Raw genomic sequence first — 25,948 nt, 5'->3', positions numbered from 1 at the left:
CAATTCCCAGAGGCAGTGAGGTCTGGTGGCACTTGAGCCAAGAGGTGCAAGGGCAGTGTGGAATACCCCGAGAGCAAAGCCAGTGCTGGGTGTGGAGTGTTCCCATGCTATGCACAGGCAGGGAGATTCATTCATAGCTAAGCCTGAGGGTGACTCCTAGCCACTCTCAACCTGAGAGCCTGTTTGGGAAACTGAAAATAGCTGGAATGACACCTTCCCCTCCTGCCCTGAGACAGCCCTACTCACTGTAGAGAGTGTCTTACCCCCAGGTGACCAACTCTTGGAAGTTGTGTGGTCCAGCATCACTGGAGCTGACACATGGGCAGGGAGAACAGACAACTTTCAGAACAAAGCCAGTGGCCCTGCTTGGTCAGGGAACATGAGATGTGGTACAGCTTGAGTTAAGACAACAAACAAAGAGCTTTGTAGGCTTTAGAGCTGCTTCTCCTGCTGTGCCCAAGCAGAGAGTCTAAGTTTTTACTCTTACTCGTTGCTAAATACAACCTATAGCCTGTCTGACCAGGGGTCTAAATAGAGCACACGGGAAGCTGCATAACCCATCAATAGCCTTACATACAGTGGCACTTGAACAGAGAGCACAGCCTGTGGGTTCCCCCATCTGCAGAGCAAAACTGATGACCTTACCTAACCAGAGCATTCAATGTACACTCTGCCTGATTCATGTCCCCAAACAACAAGCTGCATAGGTCCAGGGTCCCTGCTAGGGTCCCTGTCATAGTCTCACTATTACTGTATATAATAGCAGTCCTGACCATCTACTAAGCCTGACCAGAGAATCAACGCATTGTGGAGCCCATACTACAGCCTCATTTAGGTAGGGGACCAAGCCAACAGTCCTATTATCAGCCAGTGGCACGCTCCCTCATTCCCAACCTCAGAGCTTGAACAGTTGTTTCACTCCAAAATAGACCACAATAGCAGGTCCTACCTGCCCAAAGACATTACCAGGAGACAACCCAGAAACAAACTGAGCTGACTGCTGAAAAGTGTCTCTGTAGAGCAAACCTGCAAAGTCTGGAAAAGAAGCTCAGTTACCCAAATGCATAGATACCAACCTAAGAAATCAAGGACCACAAAAACGTCAGATAAATATGACACCACTAACATAAACTAATAAAGCTCCAATAACTAATCCTAAAGAAATGAAGATCTATGAACTGTTTGACAAAGAATTCAGAATACCCCTCTTAAAGAAGTATAGTAAATTACAAGAAAACAGACAACTAGACAAAATTAGGAAAGCAATGCAAACAAAAAGAGAAGTCTGACAAGGAAATAGCAACCATCAAAACAAACCCAAAACCAAATGAACAAAAACCAAACAGAAATCCAAATTTGAAAGATAGAATAACTGAAGAACTTAATAGAGAGTTTCAAAAGTACATTTGACCATGAAGAAGAAAGAATCAATGATCAGGAGAGTAGAACATTGCAAATTACACAGAGGACCAAAAGGAAAAGAGAATGAAAAAGAGTGATATATGCCTATGGGAATTATGGGGATACAATGAAAGGAAATGATATTTGTGTTACGGGAATTCTAGAATAAGAAAGGAAACAGAAGGGACAGAAAGTATATTTAAAGCACCAATGGCTGGAAACTTCCCAAATCTGGGGAAAGAGATGGCCATCCAGATCCATGAGGTCCCAAAGACCCCTAAAAAGTTCAACCAAAATAGGGCTACACCAAGACAAATTACAATCAAAGTATCAAAAGTCAAAGACAAAGAATTTTAAGAACAGCAAGAGAAAAGAGAGTTTGTATATATAAGAGAACTCCCATAAGATGATGGGCAGATTTTTCAACAGCACTTTTCAGGCCAGGATAAAATGGGATGATATATTAGGAATACTGAAAGAAAATAACTGTCAACCAAGAATTCTATACCTGATGATGTTCTCCTTCAGAAACAAAGGAGGGATTAAAGACTCCCAAACAGAAAAAAGCTGGGGGACTTCATTACCATCAGACCTGCTTTGTAAGAAATGCTAAGTACAGGGGCGCCTGGGTGGTGCAGTCGGTTAAGCGTCCGACTTCAGCCAGGTCACGATCTCGCGGTCCATGAGTTCGAGCCCCGCGTCGGGCTCTGGGCTGATGGCTCAGAGCCTGGAGCCTGTTTCCGATTCTGTGTCTCCCTCTCTCTCTGCCCCTCCCCCGTTCATGCTCTGTCTCTCTCTGTCCCAAAAATAAGTAAACGTTGAAAAAAAAAATTAAAAAAAAAAAAAAAGAAATGCTAAGTACATCTTGACTGGAAGTAAAAGAATGCTAATTAACTTCATAAAAAGGTAGTGTAAATCTCACTGATAATGACAAATATAAACTCATAGATTCTGCAATATGGTAACAGTGGAGCATAATTCTCTTACAGCTCTTCTTTAAAAGTTAAAAAAAATGTAAAAATAATCATAACTACAATAGTCTGTTATTAGTTATGCAACATAAATTACGTGTAAATTATAATAGCAATATAATAATCTTAGATGTGAGGGGGAGAAGAACTCAAAGTGTAAAGTTTATGGATTATACTGAAGCTAAGTTGTTATCAGTTTAAAATACCACATTTAGGGGGCACCTTGGGTGCCTCAGTCAGTTAAGTGTCAGACTCTAGGCTTCAGCTCAGGTCATGATCTCACCCTGTGTGGGGCTCTGTGCTGATGGCACGGAGCCTGCTTGGGATTCTCTCTCTCCTTCTCACTCTGTCCCTCGCCTCAAAATAAATAAATAAACTTAAAAAATAATAAAATGAAATGGAATTAATAAAATTAAAATAAAATAAAATTAAAATAAAACATGGCATTTTAAGTTTAAGATACTGTATGTGTCATGGTAACCACAAGGGAAAAGCCTTTAATAATTACACAAAAAAATATGCTGAAGAAATGAAAGCATACAGATATCAAAAGACATTAAAATATAAAAATAAACAGCAGGCAAGGAAAAAATAAACAACAGACCTACAGAATAGCCAGAAAACAATTAACAAAATGGCAATGGTAAGTCCCTACCTATCAATAAATACTTTAAATGGAAACAGATTAAGTTTTCCAATTAAAAGACACAGAATGGCCAACTGGTGAAAAAAACATGATTCAACAACACATTGCCTTAAAGATACTCGCTTTAACATTAAAGGCACAGTAGACTGAGAGGGAAGGAAAAAGACATTTCAAGAAAATGGGTAACCCAGAAAAAAACGGAGTAGCAATACTTTTTTCAGACAAAATAGACTTTGAACTAAAAATGGTAAAAACAAAGAACATTATTTATAATGTTACAGCATTATTTATAATGTTACAGCATATGTCTTTACAGCAAGAAGACATAACAATTATAAAATATTTATGCAACCAACATTGGAGCACCTAAATACATAAAGCAAAAACTAACAGAGCTACAAGAAGAACTATAGTAATAGCTGGGAACTTTAATACCTGACTGTCCACAATACATGGATCAGCCAGAGAGAGAATCAATTAGGAGACAGCAAATTTGCACAACACTATAGACCAAATGGACCCAAAAGACTAATAATAGAATAATCTACCCAACAGCAGAATACACATTTATCTCAAGCACACATAGAACATTTTCTAGGATAGACCATATGTTAGGCCGCAAAACAAGTCTTAGCAAATTCAAGAAGACTGAAATCAGGGGTACTTGGGTGGCTCAATCAGTTAAGCATCTGACTTCAACTCAGTTCATGATCTCGTGGTTTGAGTTCCAGCCTAGATTAGGCTCTGTGCTCACAGTTTTGAGCCTAGAGCCTGCTTCAGATTCTGTGTCTCCCTCTCTCTCTGCTCCTCCCCTGCTCACTTTCCCACTCTCTCAAAAATAAATAAACATAAAAAAATTTAAAAAAAGAAAGAAGATTGAAATCCTACCAAGTACCTTCGCTAACTACAATGGCACAAATCTAGAAATCAGTAACAAGACGAAAACTGTAAAAATTCACAAACCCATGGAAATCAAACAATACCTTCCTGAACAATCAATGGATCAAAGAAATTAAAAGGAATTTAAAAAGTGTCTTAAGACAAATGGAAAGACAACACATCAGAAACTGTGGGATGCAGCAAAAGCAATTCTGGTAGGAAAGTTCGTAGCACAAATGCCTACATTAAGAAGAAAGATCCCAAATAAACAAGTTAAAATCTACATCTTAAGAACTAGATAAAGAAGAACAACTTGAACTCAGAGTTGGCAAAATAAAAGGAGTAATAAAGAGTAGAGCAGAAATAAATGAAATAGAAAAAGAAAAACCACAGAATAGATTAACCAAACTAAGAATTGGTTCTCTGCAAAGATAAACAACACTGACAAACCCTTAGCTAAAAGAAGCAAGGGAAAAAGAGAAAAAGCCCAAATCAACAAAATATAAATGAAAAAGGAGACAATACAATGAATACCACAGAAATTCAAAGGATCAAAAGAGGCTACTACAAATAACTATATACCAACAAGCTGGACAACCTAGAAGAAATGGAAAAATTCTTGGAAACCTATAATTTACCAAGACCAAAGCAGGAAGAAACAAAATCTGAACACATTAATTACTAGTAAGAAGGTTGAATCAGTAATCAACCTTCCCAATGAAGAAAAGCCAGATGGTCTCTCTCGTAAATTTTACCAAATATTTAAAGATTAGCACCAATTCTTTTCAAACTCTTCCAAAAAATATTGAAAACAAGTAAAAATTCTCAAATTCACTTCATGAAAATGAAAACATTCACAAAAAAAATCTGTGTCCCATGAAAACAACCTAAGTAACTATAAATGGATAAATGGATAAATTATACACACACACACATCACACACACACACGTGTGTGTGTGTGTATAATGAAATATTGTTTAGCCATTTAAAAAAAAAACAAGGAAATCCTACCAAAGGCAACAACATGGATGGACCTTGAAGACATATGCTAAGTGAAATAAGACAGAGAAAGACAAACATTGTATGATCTTACTTATATGTGGAAGCTTTAAATAAACAAAACTAAAAGCACCAAACTGAGAAAAAGAGATCAGACTGTGGTTACCAGAAGCAGGGGGTGGGTGGAGGAGAAATTAGAGGAAAGTGGTCAAAAGGTACAAGCTTTCAGTTAGGAGGTAATTAATGTAGGGATGTAATGTACCACATAAGGACTATAGCTAACACAGCTGTATGATATACAGAAAAGTTGTTAAGAGTGTAAATCATGTATGTTCCAAGCACAAGGAGAACATTTTTTCTCCTTTTTCTTGTTTGTCTTTCTCTTCTGTTTTATTATATCTATAATAAGAAAGATGGATGTTGTCTGAGCCTATCATGGTAATAACTTCACAATATATGTAAATCAAACCATCATGCTGCACACCTTAAACTTACACAGTGATGTGTGTCAATTATTTTTCAATAAAACTGGTGGGAAAGCAGGACTATTTTTATATTGTAGGTGAGAAGATAAAGGTATAAACATATAAATTCCCTTTTTCCCAAATCAAAGTATTTCATACACTGCACAGTAAAGTTTTAATAACAAAAAGCATTAGGAATGCTATAGAAAATGGGTACATATTTACATTTTTAGTCTTTGGGTAGAAAGAGATATATCAGTGCTAAGAATAACCAAATACTCTTTATTTCTAGAAAGGGTAGATTACAAGTAAAATTATCAGATGCAAGGAAGAGGATTCCAAGGAAACAAGAGAAATGCCCTTCTTACAAATCTTCAAGAACTAATTATATTCTAGGTTTGTTTGTTTTTTAACTTGATCATGTACTAAGTTAGAAGACTTAACTTTATGAGCTTTGGAGTATCATCCAATTTCATGTTGCACATTTACACATGCACATGCATGGGGTGGGGAAGGGATTCAGTTAAACGTATTCTTTATTTTTATTTATTTATTTTTTTTAACATTTATTTATTGCTGAGAGAGAGACAGACAGAGCATAAGCAGGCGAGGGGCAGAGAGGGAGGGAGACACGGAATCCAAGCTCTGATCTGAGCTGTCAGGACAGAGCCTGACACAGGGCTCGAACCCATAACTGTGAGATCATAACCTGAGCCTAAGCTGGATGCGTAACCAACTGAGCCACCCCGGCACCCCTAAACATGTATTCTTAATTTTATTTATCATTTTGTATTTGAGACTTCAGGAAAAATATACAGCTTATGAAATACAAATCTTTGAATGATTCAAACCATCCTGATGTGAAATATTTAAAACTGACACATTTAAAAAAAATTAAAAATGTAACTTTAAAATTTTAAAATCTCAACTCCTTTGAGTGATTCAGTTTTTAATTCCTTGCTTCTAAGAGCATGAGAAAATGTGTCAAGACACTAGGAATTCTGGACAATTAAAGGGAGGTGATAAACAATACTGGAGGAAAATTACTTAAGTGAATCCATCTGTTTTATGCTGTAAAACTCTCATTTTAATTTTAATTGAACAAGAAAGGAGTGAGCATGTCTAATAAATACATGTCTCTTTTCTATGCCCTCAGTAAAATGGACAGCCCTAATATTTTTCCAAAACAGAAAACGTATCTACCGTATAGAGAATGCAAAAAGAAACAACCCCCTCCCCCGCAACCACCGAGCACCGTAATTAAAGTTCTCTCTCACCTCAAATTTTCTGTAGGGAAAACTCCGTCTACCTTGTAGGTGTAGAGAGATTTGTAATCACTGTAAAAGGATTATAAGAATCTTATAAAAATGAAAAGAATCTTGAAAGGTTCTACTGCAAATGCAGTAAGTATGACCTGGAGGAATTTTAAAAGCAGAATGACAATGGCAGCTCTACATTGCCAGTGACTCCTAATAAAAAAGATTGAAAATGTAAATTGTATTTAAATATCCTGTTCCTGCGCTTTAATCAAAGGACTTCTATGTGATTTTATCCATTTATATTAGCAATTGTATAATAATTGGTTTGTTTCAACTATTTATATTAACACTGATTGAGCTAGACTGTTTTACTTGATTCGTGGAAGGAATAGATTTCATTAGTTCCCTCTGGAAACATTTACCTTTCAGTGTTTATTCTCTATGCTTGCATCCCCCTATCCTCTCTTGCCTATTACTTCTTACTTTCCTCCTCCTATTCTCTTCACACTTCATTTGGTTCCATTTCCTTATACTCTTTGCCACATAAAGGGGCTTTTCCTAGCCCCTTTCCACATAGGCATCTCAGTCAATAACATCAAACAGATCACACCCACTTAGCTCAATCAACACCAATACGTCATCAATGCAGAAAAACAAAGGTTTCAAAATAGAAGAGCCCATCTGATCAGGAAGAACTGTAATTGAATTTCAGCTCTCTGATTCTTGATGGACTTTCTTCCCTCTTGGCAGACTTTCAGGGATTTGTTTAGTTGAATTCAGCATGCATAGGATGTAGGTTATTTTATAAACATTTAGTTCTGCTGCGACAGCAATCTAAGTATGTCACAATGCGAAATCCCCCCCAAAGTAATCATGATGGAGATACCTTATGTACTTTATGGCAAGAATGGAGAGAGGCTCTCACCATGCCTGGGTTCTAATTTCTACCATCTGCCTTTGGGGTATGTAACATGGAATTTTTTTTCTTTTTGTACTCTGTTCTTTCTTCTTGACTACAGTTGTATAAACTGAGGAGTAGGACACAGGAAGATGAGGCTGTTCCTCATGTCTGTGCCATCATTTGCTCTGTTATCTCCAGTGAAGGCACTAACTATAGTTTTCAGCTTTTTTTTTTTTTAATTGACATATAATTGACATGGAACATCACTTTCAGGTGTACAATGATTCAGCATTTGTACACCAATTTTGGTATATGTGCTGTCAAAATGAGCACATTGGTTGGTTATTTTGATAATTTAAATTTTCTAACCTAAATGAAGAAATTGGAGATACAAAATCAAATCCTTCCATTGTCATGTACTTGGCCAGACAGGAACAAAAAAAAAGAAAAAAAAAAAAAGAAAATCCTAATTTTAAATTACCTCCATTTGTTGTCATCAATTTTCTTCTACTATAAAGTCATTGGGACAAAATAAAAGATTCAGGAATAACTGTGTGAACTTGGGCAAGTTACTTAACATCTTTGTGCCTCAGGTTCCTCATCTGAGTCCTTTTCCTGAGCTACACAAGAAAGTAGAACATTTACATTTATATTTCATCCCTTATGGTACATATTATTATTGTCTGATATTTTAATACTGTCCTTAAAAATTAAAAAAAAATACTTACAAATCTAAAAATACTATTATTCATGCACATAATATTTGATAAATTGATGGTTTTTAAATTTAGTAACCATTTTTATTAGATCTCAGACTTCTCTTCTATTACTTTGCTTTCTAGAATACATCCATCCTAAATTCCTTTAGTTAAGATTTGGCAGGTGGCAAGGTTTTGACTTTCTGAAAATATCTTAGGAATCTGAAAATTCCTCTACTGTTGTGAGATAGATGTGCCAGCTACACAATTTCAGGCTATTATATTCTCTCAGAAAGACTATGCTTTCAGGGATCATTGCTAGAGTTCGTTATATTCTCTCAGAACTTGGAAGAAAAATGTTCTGTGTTCTGATGCCCTTTATTTTAGATAGTTCCGCTCGCTCTCAGACTGACTTGCTTTCCCTGAAATTTCCTTTTTCTCTGGCTGACTTTAAGATTTTTGTTTTGTTTTGTTTTCAGTGTTGTGTAATTTCACTATTTTGTCTTTGTGTAACTTTTTTTTTTTTTTGCCTTTACTCTGCTCTTCCTCAGCATTTATGTCCCCTATCCTGTACTAAAACTATGATGTTATACTAGCCTTTTCTTATATTCGTACATTTCTTAAACTCTCATACTCCCCATTTTTCATCTCTACCACATTCTAGGTAATTTCTTCATATTCTCCACTCACCAGTTTATTATTTCTCCCTTTAATAGTGTATTATTCCATTTAATCTATCCTTTTTCCTCGATTACATTTCTGAAAGTTATATTTAGCTGCTCTGCAGTTATGTCTTCTCTCATTGCTGTTATTTTTTATGACCTCATATTTTCCTTAAAATATTTACATACTTTAAAGTTATAACATAAATATGTAAATATTTTAGCATTTAAATATTTCAACCCTTTTAGAAATCTGTAAAGTTGTTTTTGTTTGTTGTTTGTTTCTAACTCATGGCTAGAAACCCTGTGTGTGTCTTTTATGTGTGTTTAGTGCTCTTGCTTACAAGCTCCAATTTGTTTGAACTTGATAGGTTAGCCCTTAACTGGTGATGCTTTCCTCGAAAATTATTTGCACATATTTTTGTAGAGAACCAAGGGTCCCACTGACCTAGAATGACTTTAGTGCCCCCTTAAAATTTCTCTCCGGCTTAATGTGGAATACTCAAATTCAGTTCCTCTGTCTTGATGGAGCCCAAGATGAGGATCCATATTACTCAGGTCCATATTTCTCAGGTCATTAATAACTTCTAAATTACATGACTTAATGAACATTACCAAAGAGCAGAGAGGACGAGATTAGTTTTTGGAAACCTGCATTGCTTTTAGTGGTTTCTGTCAATGATGCAATTCTAACAAAATCATACTTTCCAGTTTTTCCCTGGAGCCTTTTCTGGAGGAAGTGTCTTCCTACACTAAACAGAGACTTAAGCAAAGTTGTTGCTTACGTGATTCCAAGAAATAGTCACCAATAGAAAGTGGATGATCAAAGGGGGAAGAGAGTACTAAAATTTCCAGACGTAAGAAACAATAGAGGAGATGCACTTCTTTTAAAATCAAAAGTTTCTACTTCAAGGTGGTGTCTTGAAATATTAGTGGAATGAACGTGAGCACTGTTTCTCTGACCCACGTAGACACTTTGCCATCTTGAGGACTTCTGGTTCTGGCTTTGATGCCATAGTTTGTAATAAACCCATGTTTCTTTGAGAACAAATAGAAGAGTTTAAAAATAAAAAGCTTTTAAGACAAGATGATCAATTCAGAGGGACTAGGTTCTCAGAGAGAGCAAAGAGAAGATACCACGGAAGGGTAAGCAAAAGTCTTATGAACTGTTCTTCCTTTCAGAACATTATTTAGTGACCATTTGCATGGAGCAAAAGTCTAAGAATCTAAGCAGAAGGGTGCAGCTATTAAGGAAGCAAGTCAGCAGAACTTTTAGCAACGTCATGATGCTAATGACAGGAAAATTGGAGTCTGGGACTGCCGCCATGGCAGCTAGAATGTGAATGTCTAACGGCCAAGTGAGAAGGGGGCAGTTTTTCCCTGGAGCCTTTTGGAGAATTCTTAAGCTGCTATAAAGGCAGAAGATTAAGAACATACGCCGGAAGCTACTGAAAATTTCATCAGAGTTTTCTGCAGTGCTGAGAGGTGAAAACTTCTAGTCAGAACATTCTAAGAAGAAGAGGTCATCATATATACCCCAGACTCTCAAGTGACATTCTAGGAGGGGGACAATCTAGCAAAAGAATCTGACAAAAAACATATTCCATTCTTGAATCAGCCCAAATTCTAATTAAATGAAGTAATTTTACCCAAAACATTCACTTTCCTACCTGAAACATACTTAACTGTCCTTAATTTTGATATCTATACTCTTTTCCATAGATCTCCAGGTCCTATCTGCATGCCTGTTTCCATCCCCCTTGTGCTTGCCAATTTTGCCACTCATCTAGACTCAAGTTCCTTAAACTTTCTCTCAATGTGTTGGATCTTATCTCTTTTCATCTTTCATTATTTGAAAGTCTTCCCTCTCTTCCTCATCATAGCCTTTAACACACTAAATAGTAGTGGCTATCGATCTGTTTGTATTCCCCACCAGAATGTAATTCTAGTGACAGGAGGAAGTGGGTCTGGCTTAATCACTGCCATATTCCCCAAACTAGTTCAGGGTCTGAGACTGTGATTGCTTCACAAATATTTGTTGAATAAAGGAAGCTCAAGGGAAGGGAGAAGCTGATGCTTAGAAGTATACAGTGTACATTGAGTCCAACGTGGAAAACCCCATGCAAGAGTTATATTCGAGATACCAGATGGGAGAAATCACATCAAATTTCATTTTGTACCAGTCTTGAAAGGTAAGAAAAACTTCCTGCCCATTGTGCTATTGGGTTTTTTTCGTTGCTAACTTGTGGGCTTTTCCAAAGGGCTCTCAAAGGTTCTGAACTGTATTTTCTCCAAATTTAATTACCTCTTCCTTTCATATACCCCTTTATATATGAGGGGATGAGTGACATAAAGAATTTCTTTGAGGGGCGCCTGGGTGGCTCAGTTAAGCATCTGGTTTTGGCTCAGGTCATGATCTCACAATTTGTGGGTTTGAGCCCCGTGTCGGGCTCTGTGCTGACAGCTCAGGGCCTGGAGCCTACTTTGGATTCTGTGTCTCCCTCTCTGCCCTCCCCTGCTCATTCTCTTTCTCTCTCTAAAACAAACATTAAAAAAATTAAAAAACAAAAGAATTCCTTTGAAAGAATTATAATATGTATAGCAAATGAAGCATTTCTTAACTCCTATAACTACCATACTCCTGAAAACTAATTTTAACACTAAAAATAAAATTGAAATTGGCATGTACATCATTAGCTTTTATATTACAAGATGATGCTTCCACAGATTATCCTCAATGATGATACTTATTTCCTATTCATCCAATAAGTTCAAGATAGGATACCTAGCAGAAATTGAAAGCATCTGTGGAAATTTAATAAATTAATTGGTTATTGAGGCTTTTTCTTTTTAGAATAGTCAAACCAAACATACCCTAGTATGAATTCTCAGAATCTTATTTCAACACTTAAGGCTTAGTTTACCCCATGACTACACACTCACTAAGGAGGAACTCTTCTCCTAAAAAGCTACTAACCTGGTCGATTTGGCTTTTTTGAGTTTACATGGTTAGCTGCAGAAACAGCATAGGACGAAGTGAAGGATCTGCTTTTGGTGAGGGTCATCATCACTGGGTTATTCCAAGAATCAGGACAAACAGCACTATAAAGACAGAGCATAAAGAAAAATGAAGAAATTATTAATCAATTATTGGGATAGATCTTGCCAGAACGCAATCACCATTTCCATATTCAGCTTGCCAATCTGAGTCATGGTCCAGCTTCAGCAACATGACTACATTACTTCCAAATAAAAAAAATAAGTTATCTGAGCTCAATTTCTGCTTCAGGGATACAGCAGTTACTCATCAAACATACTGGGTTAATAAAAGAGGAAAGATAATTTTCCTATTTATCCAGTTAGTAGGAACCAGACACCTTCTTAGTGTACTACTATAATCATGTTCCTCACAGATTTTCTAAAAACTTGACAAAGTTGTTTTTTTAATGTTTATTTTTGAGAGTGAGAAAGAGCAAGAGAGCATGTGTGAGCTGGGGATGGGCAGAGAGAGAGGGAGATAGAGGATCTGAAGTGGGCTCTCCAATGAGAGCAGAGAGACCAATGCAGAGCTCGAACTCATAAACCACAAGATCATGACCTGAGCCAAGTTGGATGTGTAACACACTGAGCCACTCAGGTGCCCCAAATTTGACAAAGCTTTTAACAAAGTTCGTAATTTACATTAGTTATGAATGGCAGGTGCCTCGTCTATTCTTGGTATATCTGAATTCGAAAATTAAGTGATTATAAAATTGTTCAAAGATAGTATTCTTTGCACAAGCATTTTTTTTGTGAAGAAAAGGTTAGCAACAAGCATTTAGCCTATAATTTCTTTTATTGGTGACACCCTGGAAAGAAAGGGATGCTGAGCCAAATCCCCTTGTAAACACGTTAATGATGGACATTTTGATAAACACAGTGATGCTGTTTAGTAGGAGAAAGGTAATGGACAGTGAGTCTTCATCTAGGGATGCTTTTATCAAGCTATCCTTGGTTTGCCTAGATTATAACTATCAATAAATCTGGAATTAATGGGTCTATGGAAGGTTGGGGAGGAGAATATTACATACCCATGTAATTAATGGGATATGAATTTTGGAGGTGTTCTAAAGCAAAATTTATTTGAATGCAGTGCTCAAAACCTTAAGTTAAATCTGAAACAGAATATATTGTAATTTGAGAGAGAAAAAAAATTTAGGAAGCTATGTTGGCAATCTTGGAATGCTCCATGGGAAAAACACCTGGTCATGTTTTGCTAATACCTTTGCGCTTTTAAACATTTGTAAATTTGGTACTAGGTCAGATCTATAATTTGCATGAGTAAAATTGGACAATTTGACATTCTGCCAATCTTGGACTGGCAGCCTCCTTTCTGGCAGTGTAAGCAGGATGTACCTGGTCTGTGTGGCTTATTGTAAATAAACCTGAAATTGATGGAGGTATGGAGTCATGAATGGTGGAGATTGGTCGTGTAAGATGTATAATTAATAACGCATAGTTTAGAGGTGTCCCATAAGCAAAATGGCTTCCTCTGTGCAAGCAACATTATGCATGAATTACTTAGAATTCTGCATGTTAAATACAAAATAGACCCATGTGCTAATGTGGAACAAAAGGACTTTTTTAGGGGCTGCACTAATAGTTTCATACTTCTTGAAGGGAAGAATGCTAAGCATGTGTTTTACTACTGCCTATAATTCTCTGATTATTAGTAACATTAGCAATGAATAAAATCCATAACTTACAGGGCGCCTGGGTGGCTCAGTCGGCTGGGCATCCAACTTTGGCTCAGGTCATGATCTCATGGTTTGTGAGTTCGAGCTCCATCTCGGGCTCTGTGCTGAGAGCTCATAGCCTGGAGCCTGCTTTGGATTCTGTGTCTCCCTCTCTCTGCCCCTCCCCACTCATGGTCTGTCTCTCTCTTCTTCAGATATAAATAAACATTAAAAACAATTTTAAAAAATCTGTATATTGAATTCCATTTAACACTCTGATACTTATGTTACTTCATTTCTTGTTTTCCTTTTCACATTTTTCTTCACTTATTGACTTAGGTATTTAAAAACTTCATCTTTTCTCCTAATTCTAATAGCAGTTTACAAAACAAATTATAACAAAGACATGTTATAGAGTGAATGAACTATAGAATGAACTCCAGTGATTATCAATTAAGAAAAGCACGCAAAATAATATTTGTTTCATATTCTTCTTGAAATCTCATTCTAGGCATTTCAGAATGCCTAAAATTCTGAAACAATGAAATCAAAGAAAACTTAGAATTTGAGATAGATAACTACGCTATTTCTTTACAGCGCTGTTCTTTAACTTCTTTTGCTTGATTGAATGACCAATAAGGTTACTATGAAGAATTTTTATGCAATGTATATTGGCCTAGGAGTTTTCATTTCTTAGTACATAACATAATGAATGGTTATTACTTTTCTATGTAGACTTTTAAAAGACCTTAACATTAACTGCATTTTATTATATTTGTATATTTGTTATTATCACAAAAAGTTTCTATTATGAAAGCTAGCTCAAAAGCTGTCTACTTTTTAATGAAAACATTGAAAATATACTAATTCTGCAAAGTTTTATAAAGTATAATAGAGTACCTTTAATAATTAAGTTAATAAATGAACTTGAAGACAAATTAAAATTCTAGCTATACAGTCCTTAATATAACATTTATTAAAACAGATATCAGGGGCGCCTGGGTGGCGGAGTCGGTTAAGCGTCCGACTTCAGCTCAGGTCACGATCTCGCGGTCCGTGAGTTCGAGCCCCGCGTCGGGCTCTGGGCTGATGGCTCAGAGCCTGGAGCCTGTTTCCGATTCTGTGTCTCCCTCTCTCTCTGCCCCTCCCCCGTTCATGCTCTGTCTCTCTCTGTTCCAAAAATAAATAAACGTTGAAAAAAAAAATTAAAAAAAAAAAAGGAAAAAAAAAGATATCAATAAAACAATAAAGCTATATGTTTATGTATATGTATATATATGTATATGTGTATGTATATATGTGCATTATAATTTACTGGCACTTTCAAATACATTGCCTTCTGTGAGCCTCACAATAGCTTTCAGCTTTGGACTGACCCTCACACTTTCATGATTGCTGTTTCAATCACATAAATATGTACATAATAATTTGGGTTTGGAAGAGGAAAGTAGCTTGGGGAAACCTTTACTTGGTCACCTCAAGCTGACAACAGGAAAAGTTTGTACATGTCTGCTGTGGAAGATCTCAATCCCCTTCCACAAAAGTAAATTTTATAATCTTAGTTCTACCCATAACAACACCATCCAAGGTTTAAAAAGTCTTACCAGATCCTAAGTTTTTGTTGTTGTTGTTTGTTTTTAAACCAAGTTTCCTTTCTGCCTAATATACTGAAGGAGGGGTCAGTTCAGTCAGTCACTAGGGTGTGATTTATTTCAGACTTTTGTGACTTATCTCAAGCCTATTTTTTTTTTTTTTTTTGAAGCATCTGGTATTCTTCTACCTGATTTATCTCACAATTGTGCCACAGTTCCCCCTTCTCTGAAGGATTCTTTGCAGAGGATGCTGAGGCTCAGACAAGGACTGCTCTTCAGGACACGCATCTCTGAGTGGTAGGACCAAGGTTTTTCTGATCCTCAGTCCAGCGTCCTTTCTACCCAGCTGTAGGTAAAACTACCCAGGAGTGAATCACCTAGCTAAATACTGAAGGGGACGTAAGGTAAGCTGAGGGTTGCTCCTAATTTCCACTTCTCACCTCTGTTCTTCTGATCACTACAGTCCTCAGAGTCTTAATAGGCACATAGGAAAGGAAGAAACAAAAAGGCTGAAAGGGAAGAAACCACAAGGGCTAACACTCAAATCAGTTTTGAAATCGATCTGTAGTTTTATCAATAGGTCTTCTAAGTGAATTTTTAATTTTGGTTTATATTCAGGGCTGAAGATGATCTATGGCTATCTTTTCACTGTTTTCACCCATAACAAAGGAGTCCACCAAAACTAGTTGTAGTTAATGGTGGTACTATTGCCACTAATATATGGTTATTCCCTTAAATTCTCTTCAGAATGAATTTCATTTATTCATTGTGGTGAAAATTTGTACTGTTTTCAGATTTTATATCAGGATTTTCAATAGTATAGTGAAATTAAGGAATAGTAAAATTAGGGGGGAAAGTATACTCTGGCAAGTCAGCTTTAAGTATTTTTTTTCTTGGACAAAGAAAATGAATGAGATTTTACACTCTTCCTAAATTATGTTGAAAATATTTGATTATGAGTATTTATTTCATTAAGCAGGATGACAGGATCCCTGGGAGTTCAGCTCATAAAAGTTCTTGAAACCCTCTTCATGATAATTTCAGTTACAGTCCTTAATCTCACTTAACTAAGAAGAAAAGAAATATAAGAAATGAAATGTGACAAGAAGTAACAAACAATTACAGAAATAAAGGAATCATTCAAAAATGCACAAATGGATTTCTGGCAAAGTCACTGTATGGAAAAAAAAATCATGGGGCATTAGCTATTCTATGACAGAAATCCTGGCAAAATTGGTCGGTAAAATAGCTTCCCTAAAGATATACACTGAGAACAAAATCCATTTTCTTTCTTTACAAAAAAATTTTTTTAATGTTTATTCATGTTTGATAGAGAAAGAGCACAAGCAGGGGTGGGGCAGAGAGAGGGAGACACACAATCCAAAGCAGGTTCCAGGCTCTGAGCTGTCAGCATAGAGCCCAACATGGGGCCTGAGCTCAAAAACTGTGAGATCATGACCCAAGCCAAAGTCAGACGCTTAACCAACTGAGCCACCCAGGCACCCCCAAAATTCATTTTCTTAAGGAACAAATATTTAACTATGATCCAGTACCACTTATCAATATTTGCTGTTGGAGACACTGACAATAGTCAATATTTTCAGAGGAATATATCACCAAAGACCTGTAATTTAAAACTTTAGGAAATGTTCATGAATCAGATTGGGTAATCTTCTCCTGTGGTGGCATTTAAAGTTTTACAGAAGTCCAGGTAATAAAACGGAGAATTACACTGATACGTGAAAGAATCATTTTAGTTTGCTTTGGATTCTATAGGTTCATTAGACTATCCATGTTAATATGGGAGAAACCAATTAAACATATTTTTAAATGACAAAGAAAGAAAAGTTAGTCATTAAACTTCTAATTCGAAAGGTTTCCATTTCTCTGTCAATCTCAAAATAGTGCTTTATTGATATTCAAGGCCCAGATCAGGAGAAAATTACTTCTAATATTACCTTCATGGAGTTCAACAAAGATGTGGTTATTTTTTAGTAATTTCATCATTAATAAAACTGATGCAAATGTTTCGAAAACCTGAAATCGTATGGGAAATGTTCTCAAAGTTACTGAATTCATACAAAGTATGCTATTTTTATTCTAACTAGAAAAGGACAAGCACAATAGCTCCCTCTAAAAGCACCTCTTTCACGAAGTTTTCTTCAAAATTCTTTCTAGATCTTAACACTATCTTTCTTTAGCTTTGGTAATTCTGGCTTTTAAATCACTTTGTAAAATTTTAATTAACATACTACATAAAGTCTATACTGTTTCTCAAATGAGATATTGTCAACATATTAGTTTCAGGTGTATAATGATTTGATATTTGTATATATTGTGAAATAATCACCATAATAAGTCTTGTTAGCATCCATCACCACACAGTAAATTTTTTTTTTCTTGAGAGGAAGATTTTTAAGATTTACTCTTTCAGCTACTTCCAAATGTGTGATATGGTATTACTAACTATAGTCACCATGCTGTATATTATATCCCTATCACAATTATTTAAAACTCAAAGTTTGTACCTTTTGACCCCCTTTCCCATTTGGCCCATGTCACCCCCCATGTCCTGTCTCTGCTAGCCACCAATTTGTCCTTTGTCTAAATAAACTTTAAATCACCAAATGTTCGAACATATCCAGATACCCTCAGGATGACGATCTACTTTTTGATGTGATCTTTTGCCTTTCATAGCATACTAGGATAACCGGTCTGGTGGGCTGGGGGAAATCTAACAACAATTTGCAAATATCAGGTTGTATGCCTTTGATTTAAGAATCTCAATATGAATCTCAGTCTCTGTAAAATCTAGCCTACCTTTGCTCTGGGTTCAACTCTTCCCATCCTGTCATACTGGCGGGCATTAACTCAACTCCCTGTTCCCATTTACATGTAAGGTCACACAACACAACCTAAGCCTAACTATCTAATATTAATCCCTATAGTACTGCTCTGCATTTAAACCATATACCGTCTTCATTTTTGACACTGGCCTCCAGGCAACTGTAATTAGTTGGGCCACCTTTCCTCTGCAATTTATCATTCCTTTTGGCAAATAACTTCTCTAGAGACATGAAACCAACAGGAGCATTGCCTAACCTTGATGAAGATGCTTCATGCAGTTTGATGCTGGCACTACGGTCCCTCCGGACTGGGGCAGGCTCCAAAGTGGGTAGGCCTGTGGCTGAGGTGGTGGTTGTCCAAGTTGATGAAACACGTCTCAACAAACCAGGAGGCAAACTCCTTCTCAGACGCTAGGAAGAAGGAGTGTTGATTTTATTATCAAGCATATTTTTGATCACTGACTTCTATGTAATATAATGGGAGGAAATGGGTTTTAAATTGGAAGCAAATTTATTAAAATCTATTGGCTGAATATTACCTATCTGGAATCTAGGTGGTCAGGAATTCAATAAAGGAATGAATATTACAAAATTAACATTTTGGGGTCTTCATCTAAACGATAACAGGGGCTCCTGGGTGGCTCAGTCAAGTTGAGCATCCAACTTCGGCTCAGGTCATGATCTTGCAGTTCGTGAGTTCAAGCCCCATATCGGGCTCTGTGCTGACAGCTCAGAGCCTGGAGCCTCCCTCAGATGCTGTGTTCTCCCCCTGTCTCTCTGCCTCTCCCCCACTTGCACTGTCCCTCTCTCAAAAATAAACATTAAAAAAAAGAATGACTCTGATACTAGCTTCCTATATTTCCTAAAGGTCTGAATATTCATCTTAGAATGTAATTCAATAGTAAGAGAAGAGGTCAAGCATTTTACATATCAGGATTTATGCCTAACTTCATGTCTCTTTTGAGACTGAAAGGAATCAGTTAATCTCTCTTCATTCCTTTACTGTCTTATCATGCTTAGCCATACTTTTTGCAGAGAAGCAGATGTTCAAAAAATTATGTAAATACCTAATTGAGAAAGCTGTGTGAAAAACACATTCCTGAGTCAAGAGACTCAGAATAGCTAAAGCAAGGGTGTTACTGACTGACCACTAGCTAAAGAGGACAGACGCCTGTTTACCAAACAGACAACTGCAGGATGTGCCAGAGATGACTTAAAACTTTTTTTTTTTAGTCTTTAATATGACCCATTCTCATGCAAGGTCTAAACTGGCTGTGGGATCCGATTTCCTACAGCTTATGTTTGTAAAACTCTGATCTTACATGTAAAAAGAAAGAATTCTACAAATAACTAAGGCCATCTTTTACCTTAAATAATCCAGAATCAATCAAAACTGTTCTGAGTTCAAAACTTCTTGGGTTTGGGAAAACCAGGAGCATACTCTGAAGGGTATCACACAAAGAAATCATGTGCAGAACATCCTTGGGTTTCAGAAGACACCAGATTTTAAACACTAGGAGCAGGGACTTTTTCCTGCCCCCACCCCTCACTGCTACATCTTTAGCCCACAGAACAGAGCCTGGCATAGAGGAGTAAAATCTTCTTCAAAGTCAAAATAATAATAATAAAAAAAAAGGTAACATAACAAGGTAAAGCTTTCACTTGTAGAAAGCTATTAGGTTTAAGGACACAAGTCTTTATGTTTAAATTTTTATTAACTTTGATCACCATGATCAACACGTCTTCACTGAGTCACTGACATAAATCTTCCATATGGGTGTGGGGTGACAACAAACAGACCCAGAAAACAAAACAAAAAAAATTTAACCTTTCCAGGAACGTGTCCTTAATACTTACCTTGGGAATAGCCAGCTTGTCTTTTTCAGAGCTTTCTTCAGAATCAGAACAGGTGTAGTTTTCACTGAAGGAAATAACAGGATTCACGCGGGGCTTGTGAATAGCCTGGAAGGTGAGCTGGGTGCTGAGCAGGTTGCTCACGGCCCTCAAGGATGTGCACACGTTGGGGGGCAGAGAAGGGTCTGCCAGGAGGTCGGTAATGAGACCATGAGCTTCACCCATCACGGCAATATCCACAGTAATACTGGTTCCTGAAGACTGAGACACCAAAGGAACAGTCAAGTGAGAGAAGAGCTGAGGCTGAAGGCACAGACAAAATTGGGCTTTTTTCTCAGAAATGGGCTGATTGACTCTTTCAGGTTGCAGTAAAGTATATTCAAGTCACATTTCTGTTTCAAATTTACCCAAATGTGCCATGCCTTTTGCCATTTTTGTGTTCATGCATGTTTTTTAATGTTAGAACTTGGGGAGGGGTGAGACATATTTGAGGAAATCCAAAAGATAACTAGTTTTTCAAAGGCAAGAAGTTTCAGAGAACTGGGGGAAAAAACAAACAAACAAACAAACAAAAACTTCCTATCAGCCACTCCTTATGAAGACCTCAACATTTAACTGCACTTAATTTAGAAATTTCATTCTGAAAGTAACATTAATATACTGTAAACTTTTTTCTCTTCCTCCTTTTTTTAAAGTAGGTTTCATGCCAGCGCAGAGCCCAACACAAGTCTTGACTTCATAATCCCAAGATCAAGACCTGAGCTGAGATCAAGACTCTGACGCTTAATCAACTGAGCCACCTAGGTGCCCCAATGTACTGTAACTTTTAATTCAGTAATATTTTAATGTGATAGTTTAGCCTGGTATGTGGTAGTTATTTAATTAAATGTTAAAGACAAGCACAAAAAGCAACTCCATTTGTGATCAAATTCACACATTGGCCCTCTTCTTGTGGTTGGTAAGAATAGTCGTTTTAGTTCTGGTATTCTGCGGCACATCTGTCATATTTTGCAAAGTGCCTCTAACACTGAGAGTCATTACTCTGTATTTGCTGAAGAAAGGAAGAGCACAAAAAACGGAGGACAGGAATGCTCCCGGACCTGCTGGCCAGGCCCAAATGCAGGCAGGAAGGCATGAGAGCAAAGGAGAGGATGGGCAAAGTCAAGGCCAAGAGAGTAGGTGAAGCTTAAAGACAGCGCATCAAAGACCGTTAATATTGGAACAGTACCACAATATGAGGCACAGGAAACCCACATAACTGCATAACAGATTCTGGAACTAGGCTACTTACATCCAAATCATGACTCGTAACCTTACCACTATCTAGCTGCATGGTCTCTGTCAAGTCACTAAGATTCCATCCTGTGATTTCTACATCCGTAAAGTGGATACAGTAATAGCACCAACTTCAGAAGGTAATTGTAAGAATTAAATGGGGCAATACATGTAAAGCACTCAATATTGTGCTGTCAATTCTAAGTGCTCAATACGGATAATGGTAAAAATAATAATGATAATTCTAGAGTTTTTCAATAAGAGGATGTTACAAGTTTGGCTATATATTTGGAAGAAAAGTTTAATCATCTACAACAGACTCAGAAATAAACTCCAGAGAGATGAAAAATTTAAGCATATAAAATTACAAGCAATTTATTAAAAGCAAATACTGGGGAGCAAGTTATAATCTTGGATTGTTAGAAAAAATTATATAACTTCATAACCTGTCAATGAAATATATGACAGGTAGGAATAAAGACATAAGCTTCTATGTAAGAAAATACACCATAAGCAAAGGTAAAGAAGACTGAGAAAATATTTGCCCCACAGAGAAGAAAAAACATATCCAAATGAAGAGCTTCTAAAAAAAATCAATAAAAGACAAATTTGGATACAGGGACTGAATAGACAATTCAAACAAAATGTAAACAATCAAATACATAAAAAGCTCCTTGTCTCCCTCATATTTAAAATGCAAATTAATTTAATGAAAACTTTTACTCATCAACGTGGCAAAATAATAAAGGATTGATAGCACCAAGTATTAGTAATAGTTTGGGGAAATAAGCAGTGAGTCAAAATAACCCAGTATTTGTGGAAGTGCATTTTGCTGAGTCTATCAATGTGTCATTTAAGTGCATATATCCTATTATCCAGTAAAACAATGTTGACAGACATCTAAAGAAAAACTGCAAATACGTAAAAACATGAGGACAAAGACACAAAAAGTACAATAGTACTCTTATAACAACCAGAGAATGCAGTCATAAATGGGTATCTATAGGGAAAATGATACAAAGTTGTATTCTGACTATATTATACACTGGTATATAGTTTTTTTTTTTTTTTTTTTTAAGATTTGGGTAGATCTATAAATGTTTACTTGAAAAAACACTCATATTGTTCACTGGTGGAGAAAGGTAGGTTCTCAAAAAAGTGAATATGTGTTATTTTTTATGATCAGAAAAATATAAAAATGATGAAAACACCCATCATGCAGGAAGACAGGTAGCCTTGTAACAACTGTAAGTAAAGGCTAAATTTTTCTGTAAAGATACAGTATAGAATAGTTATGTCTTTTACCTTGGAATAATAGTAACCATAATGATCATAGTGGCAGCTGATACTTATTCAGCACAAGTCTACAAAGTAGTTACTTCATTTATTAACTCCATTTTTATTAAGATAACTTGCCAAAATCATAGTCAGATAGCTGAAACACGGAAACATCAGGCTGCAAATAAAGGTACTCTGATTCTACAGCTTAAGTGCTAACCCAGTACACCAGAATACATGTTGATTTTTTTTACCTTATGTTCCTAAATATATCTGTAATTATCTAATGCTTTATTTAATCACCGTGTCAAGCTTTTCTCTGTTTGGAAGACTAAATATCTGTTATGAACCAATGTACAAATTTCAGTGTAATGTTAATATCTTTAGGATACATAATTATGCATACTTCACATATGTACCTACATTGCCAACTTCAAAACTGTTCATGAGAAATGCCACTGAACTAAGTTAACATTTTCCTTTGGAAACACATTTTTTGAAGTGCATCTCTAATTATGATGCTTCTAAAAAACTCAGTGTGACCTTCTGAAAAACTAATATTTATTCTTATCCATGTTTCTCTAATAAACTTAAAATAACAAGTCACTGTATTGTTCCCCTTAAAAAGTGAAAATTTAAGTCAAATTGTTTTTAGGACATAAAATTTTCAGACTTTCTGACAATGAAATTAACAGTTTATGTGCTAATAATTAATAATTAAAGAGGTTTTCTCAAACTGCTCTCACCATACAAAATTTACAAACCTGAAGAAAAAGTAGAGCATGTTCATTGATAATTAGAACTATAATTTTTAATGAATTATTGGTGAGAGAACAAGTCTTTTTTTTATAATTCTCTAATTTTATGATTATAACATATTTTCTTTTTTAATGCATTTATGTACTCAGAAAAAAACAAATCTTAAACATTTTTAAAGTAATTTTAAAATAGAAACAGTACTGAAAACTAATTCTCCTGTCATTGTTAGTGTTACATAAGAATTTAGAAAATAAGCACAATATGTATTTCAATGCTATTTATGCCATAGCTTTTGTAAAAGCAAAGGTCTTCAAGTAAAAACAAAGCAACATTCATGCCAGTAAGTAGTAAATTATCCATATTGGAATTAGCTATGAAAGCAAAGTGAACATTTTTACTATGGAAAAAAGTATACTTTAATGAAATATACTTAATACTGGAATGAAACCAGGTCTTTGCTCTACTGGTTTTCTGATTCAAGAATAGAATTGTATAAAAGTCAAAAGTTGCATCACACACAGACGTTATCACCACTTTTTGGCTCAAATAACTAAAGGCTTCAATGAGGCATAAAATCTAAAACCAACAATCAGATTTGTTTGCCACAAAATCTCCAAGACTACCACACGTGACTCACTGAAAGGCAGACAGATCACTATTTCAATAAGCAGCAGGCAAATTATAAAGACACAGGCGAGTCCAAGGAGTAAGTAACAAGGAATTTTAGGAGAGAGAAGCTTTGGTCAATGGCAGAGTTTTTTCATCGGAAGATACAAAATATGAAACAAGAGTGACTCACAAAGAGGATACTGCCATACCCTATCCAACTTTAAAAATAACATAACTAAATTTCTAGGCATACTCAGAAATATTCGATTTCACTGGTGAAACCTTAGTGATAATAAATACTAAAGGTTAAGTTTATATAAAAGCTACTTTAAAGGAAAGTCTTAAGCTAACAGCATGAAATCATCTTTCAGTGCAGTAATGAACTATATATACTAGAGCATAAAACCACGGTTGAGTTGTTTTATGGTGGAGATAATCAAACAAATCTTTTCCTTAAAAAAAAAAAAACAGGATCAAACAATATAAAACATTCTACTTAGCAAGCTCTCCTTATAACAGAAATATTTACACTTAACATTTAAGAAGATGCAAGTACAATTCCCTACACACTGTTTATTTAAAAAAAAATTTTTTTTTTCAACGTTTATTTATTTTTGGGACAGAGAGAGACAGAGCATGAACGGGGGAGGGGCAGAGAGAGAGGGAGACACAGAATCGGAAACAGGCTCCAGGCTCTGAGCCATCAGCCCAGAGCCTGACGCGGGGCTCGAACTCACGGACCGGGAGATCGTGACCTGGCTGAAGTCGGACGCTTAACCGACTGCACCACCCAGGCGCCCCCCCTACACACTGTTTAAATGACAACCAAATTTGGATTGTTACCTTTAAATAGAAACTTGGGAATTTAAGTCTGATAAACAGTAAAGTGTGGTTTTATATATTTTAAATATATATATATTTATATGTTAAAATGTTAACATATAACAAATACATATGTTAAATATATATATATGTTAAAGCAAAAATAGCTGATTCAAAGTGTCCAGTTTTTAAAATATCATCCTTTCCCTCCTTATCTCCATCCAGTCTATCTCACCATCTCCAGGCTGTGAATATACAAATGGTCTTGCTATACAATATGATCTAGTTGCTTCCAAGTTACTTTACTTATTGAACACCAAAGGCAGGGGAAAATCTGGAGTTATAGATAAGAAGTTAAAGAAACAATAACAAATATACTTATAAACACCATTAAACATAACTCCTAGACTAAGCAGGTATCAATCAATTCAATTATAGGAAATTTGTTTTCACTCTTACTATTGCTGTGCTAAAACTTTGAAATTACACTACTAGTACGAGAAAAGGGAAAGCTTTCAATATGTGTAGGGATCAGAAAAAAAACGAGCACTTTAGGAAGGACACTCAAGTTTCTAAATTACCCTAAGTTGCAAATTTTTAAAAATTTTAGATAAATCCACGTGACCAAATTACTAATATCATGTAAAATAAAATTATATATCTTTAAGTAACATGTCAGATTATTTACTGTGGCACTGTGTTTGGGGTTCTGTCAACATATTATTTAGAAATGGGGAATTCATAAAAGAAATAATTGCTAAGAAGTTTTAGAAAATAGCTACAGGAACAAGGTAAATAAAAAAAAAAAAAAGCCAACAAACACTATTTCACTTGAAGAATGAGAAGATGCCCAAGATAAAAATCAGAAAAGGACTGGGAAACTTCAGGTCAACAGCAAACCACTTGTTCAAAATGATCAGGGAGGTTATCTGGTTTCAAAAGTCGGGTGACGGTAACTCATCTAATACTTGATGAATTCTTTTGGAGGCAGCACCAATATAGCTAAGTTATAGCTTTTCTTCCTACACATTTTGAAGCAAACATTAAACTGATAATTTAATCAAATAGGTTGCACACATCCCTACTTCAAGGTGGAAGATGTAATAACTCTCAAGTCTTCTGACTCAGTGAATTAGTGAATCATCTGATGAGTCATTTGCTTTGGAGATTAATTTATTCTAACTGGAAAAAAAAAAAAAAACAGAATTAGGAGCAGCATAAATGCCTCTCTTCGTAACTCTACATGAAACTCAAAGACAGGTTACATATGCTAAAGAACCAGAATTGAAGACAGTTATCTAAGTAACCTAGTTGAGA

At 35.9% G+C, this 25,948-nt stretch overlaps 1 protein-coding gene across 2 annotated transcripts in view; it reads right to left on the bottom strand.

Annotated features, from left to right (window-relative positions):
* Positions 1-25,948, bottom strand: part of PDE3A (phosphodiesterase 3A) — a 317,086-nt gene that overhangs the window by 48,377 nt on the left and 242,761 nt on the right. For both annotated transcript variants that reach the window (XM_045463832.1, XM_045463833.1), the window contains 3 exons: positions 19,892-20,149; positions 18,291-18,445; positions 11,859-11,983 (listed from right to left, as the gene is read on the bottom strand). In XM_045463832.1, the coding sequence (XP_045319788.1) occupies positions 11,859-11,983; positions 18,291-18,445; positions 19,892-20,149 (538 nt within the window). The remainder of the gene's footprint in view (positions 1-11,858; positions 11,984-18,290; positions 18,446-19,891; positions 20,150-25,948) is intronic.

The sequence above is a fragment of the Leopardus geoffroyi genome, chromosome B4, assembly GCF_018350155.1.
Source record: "Leopardus geoffroyi isolate Oge1 chromosome B4, O.geoffroyi_Oge1_pat1.0, whole genome shotgun sequence".
Lineage (NCBI taxonomy): Eukaryota > Metazoa > Chordata > Mammalia > Carnivora > Felidae > Leopardus > Leopardus geoffroyi.
Note: the sequence above shows the minus strand (reverse complement) of the source record. Positions and strands in the feature narration are given on the sequence as shown.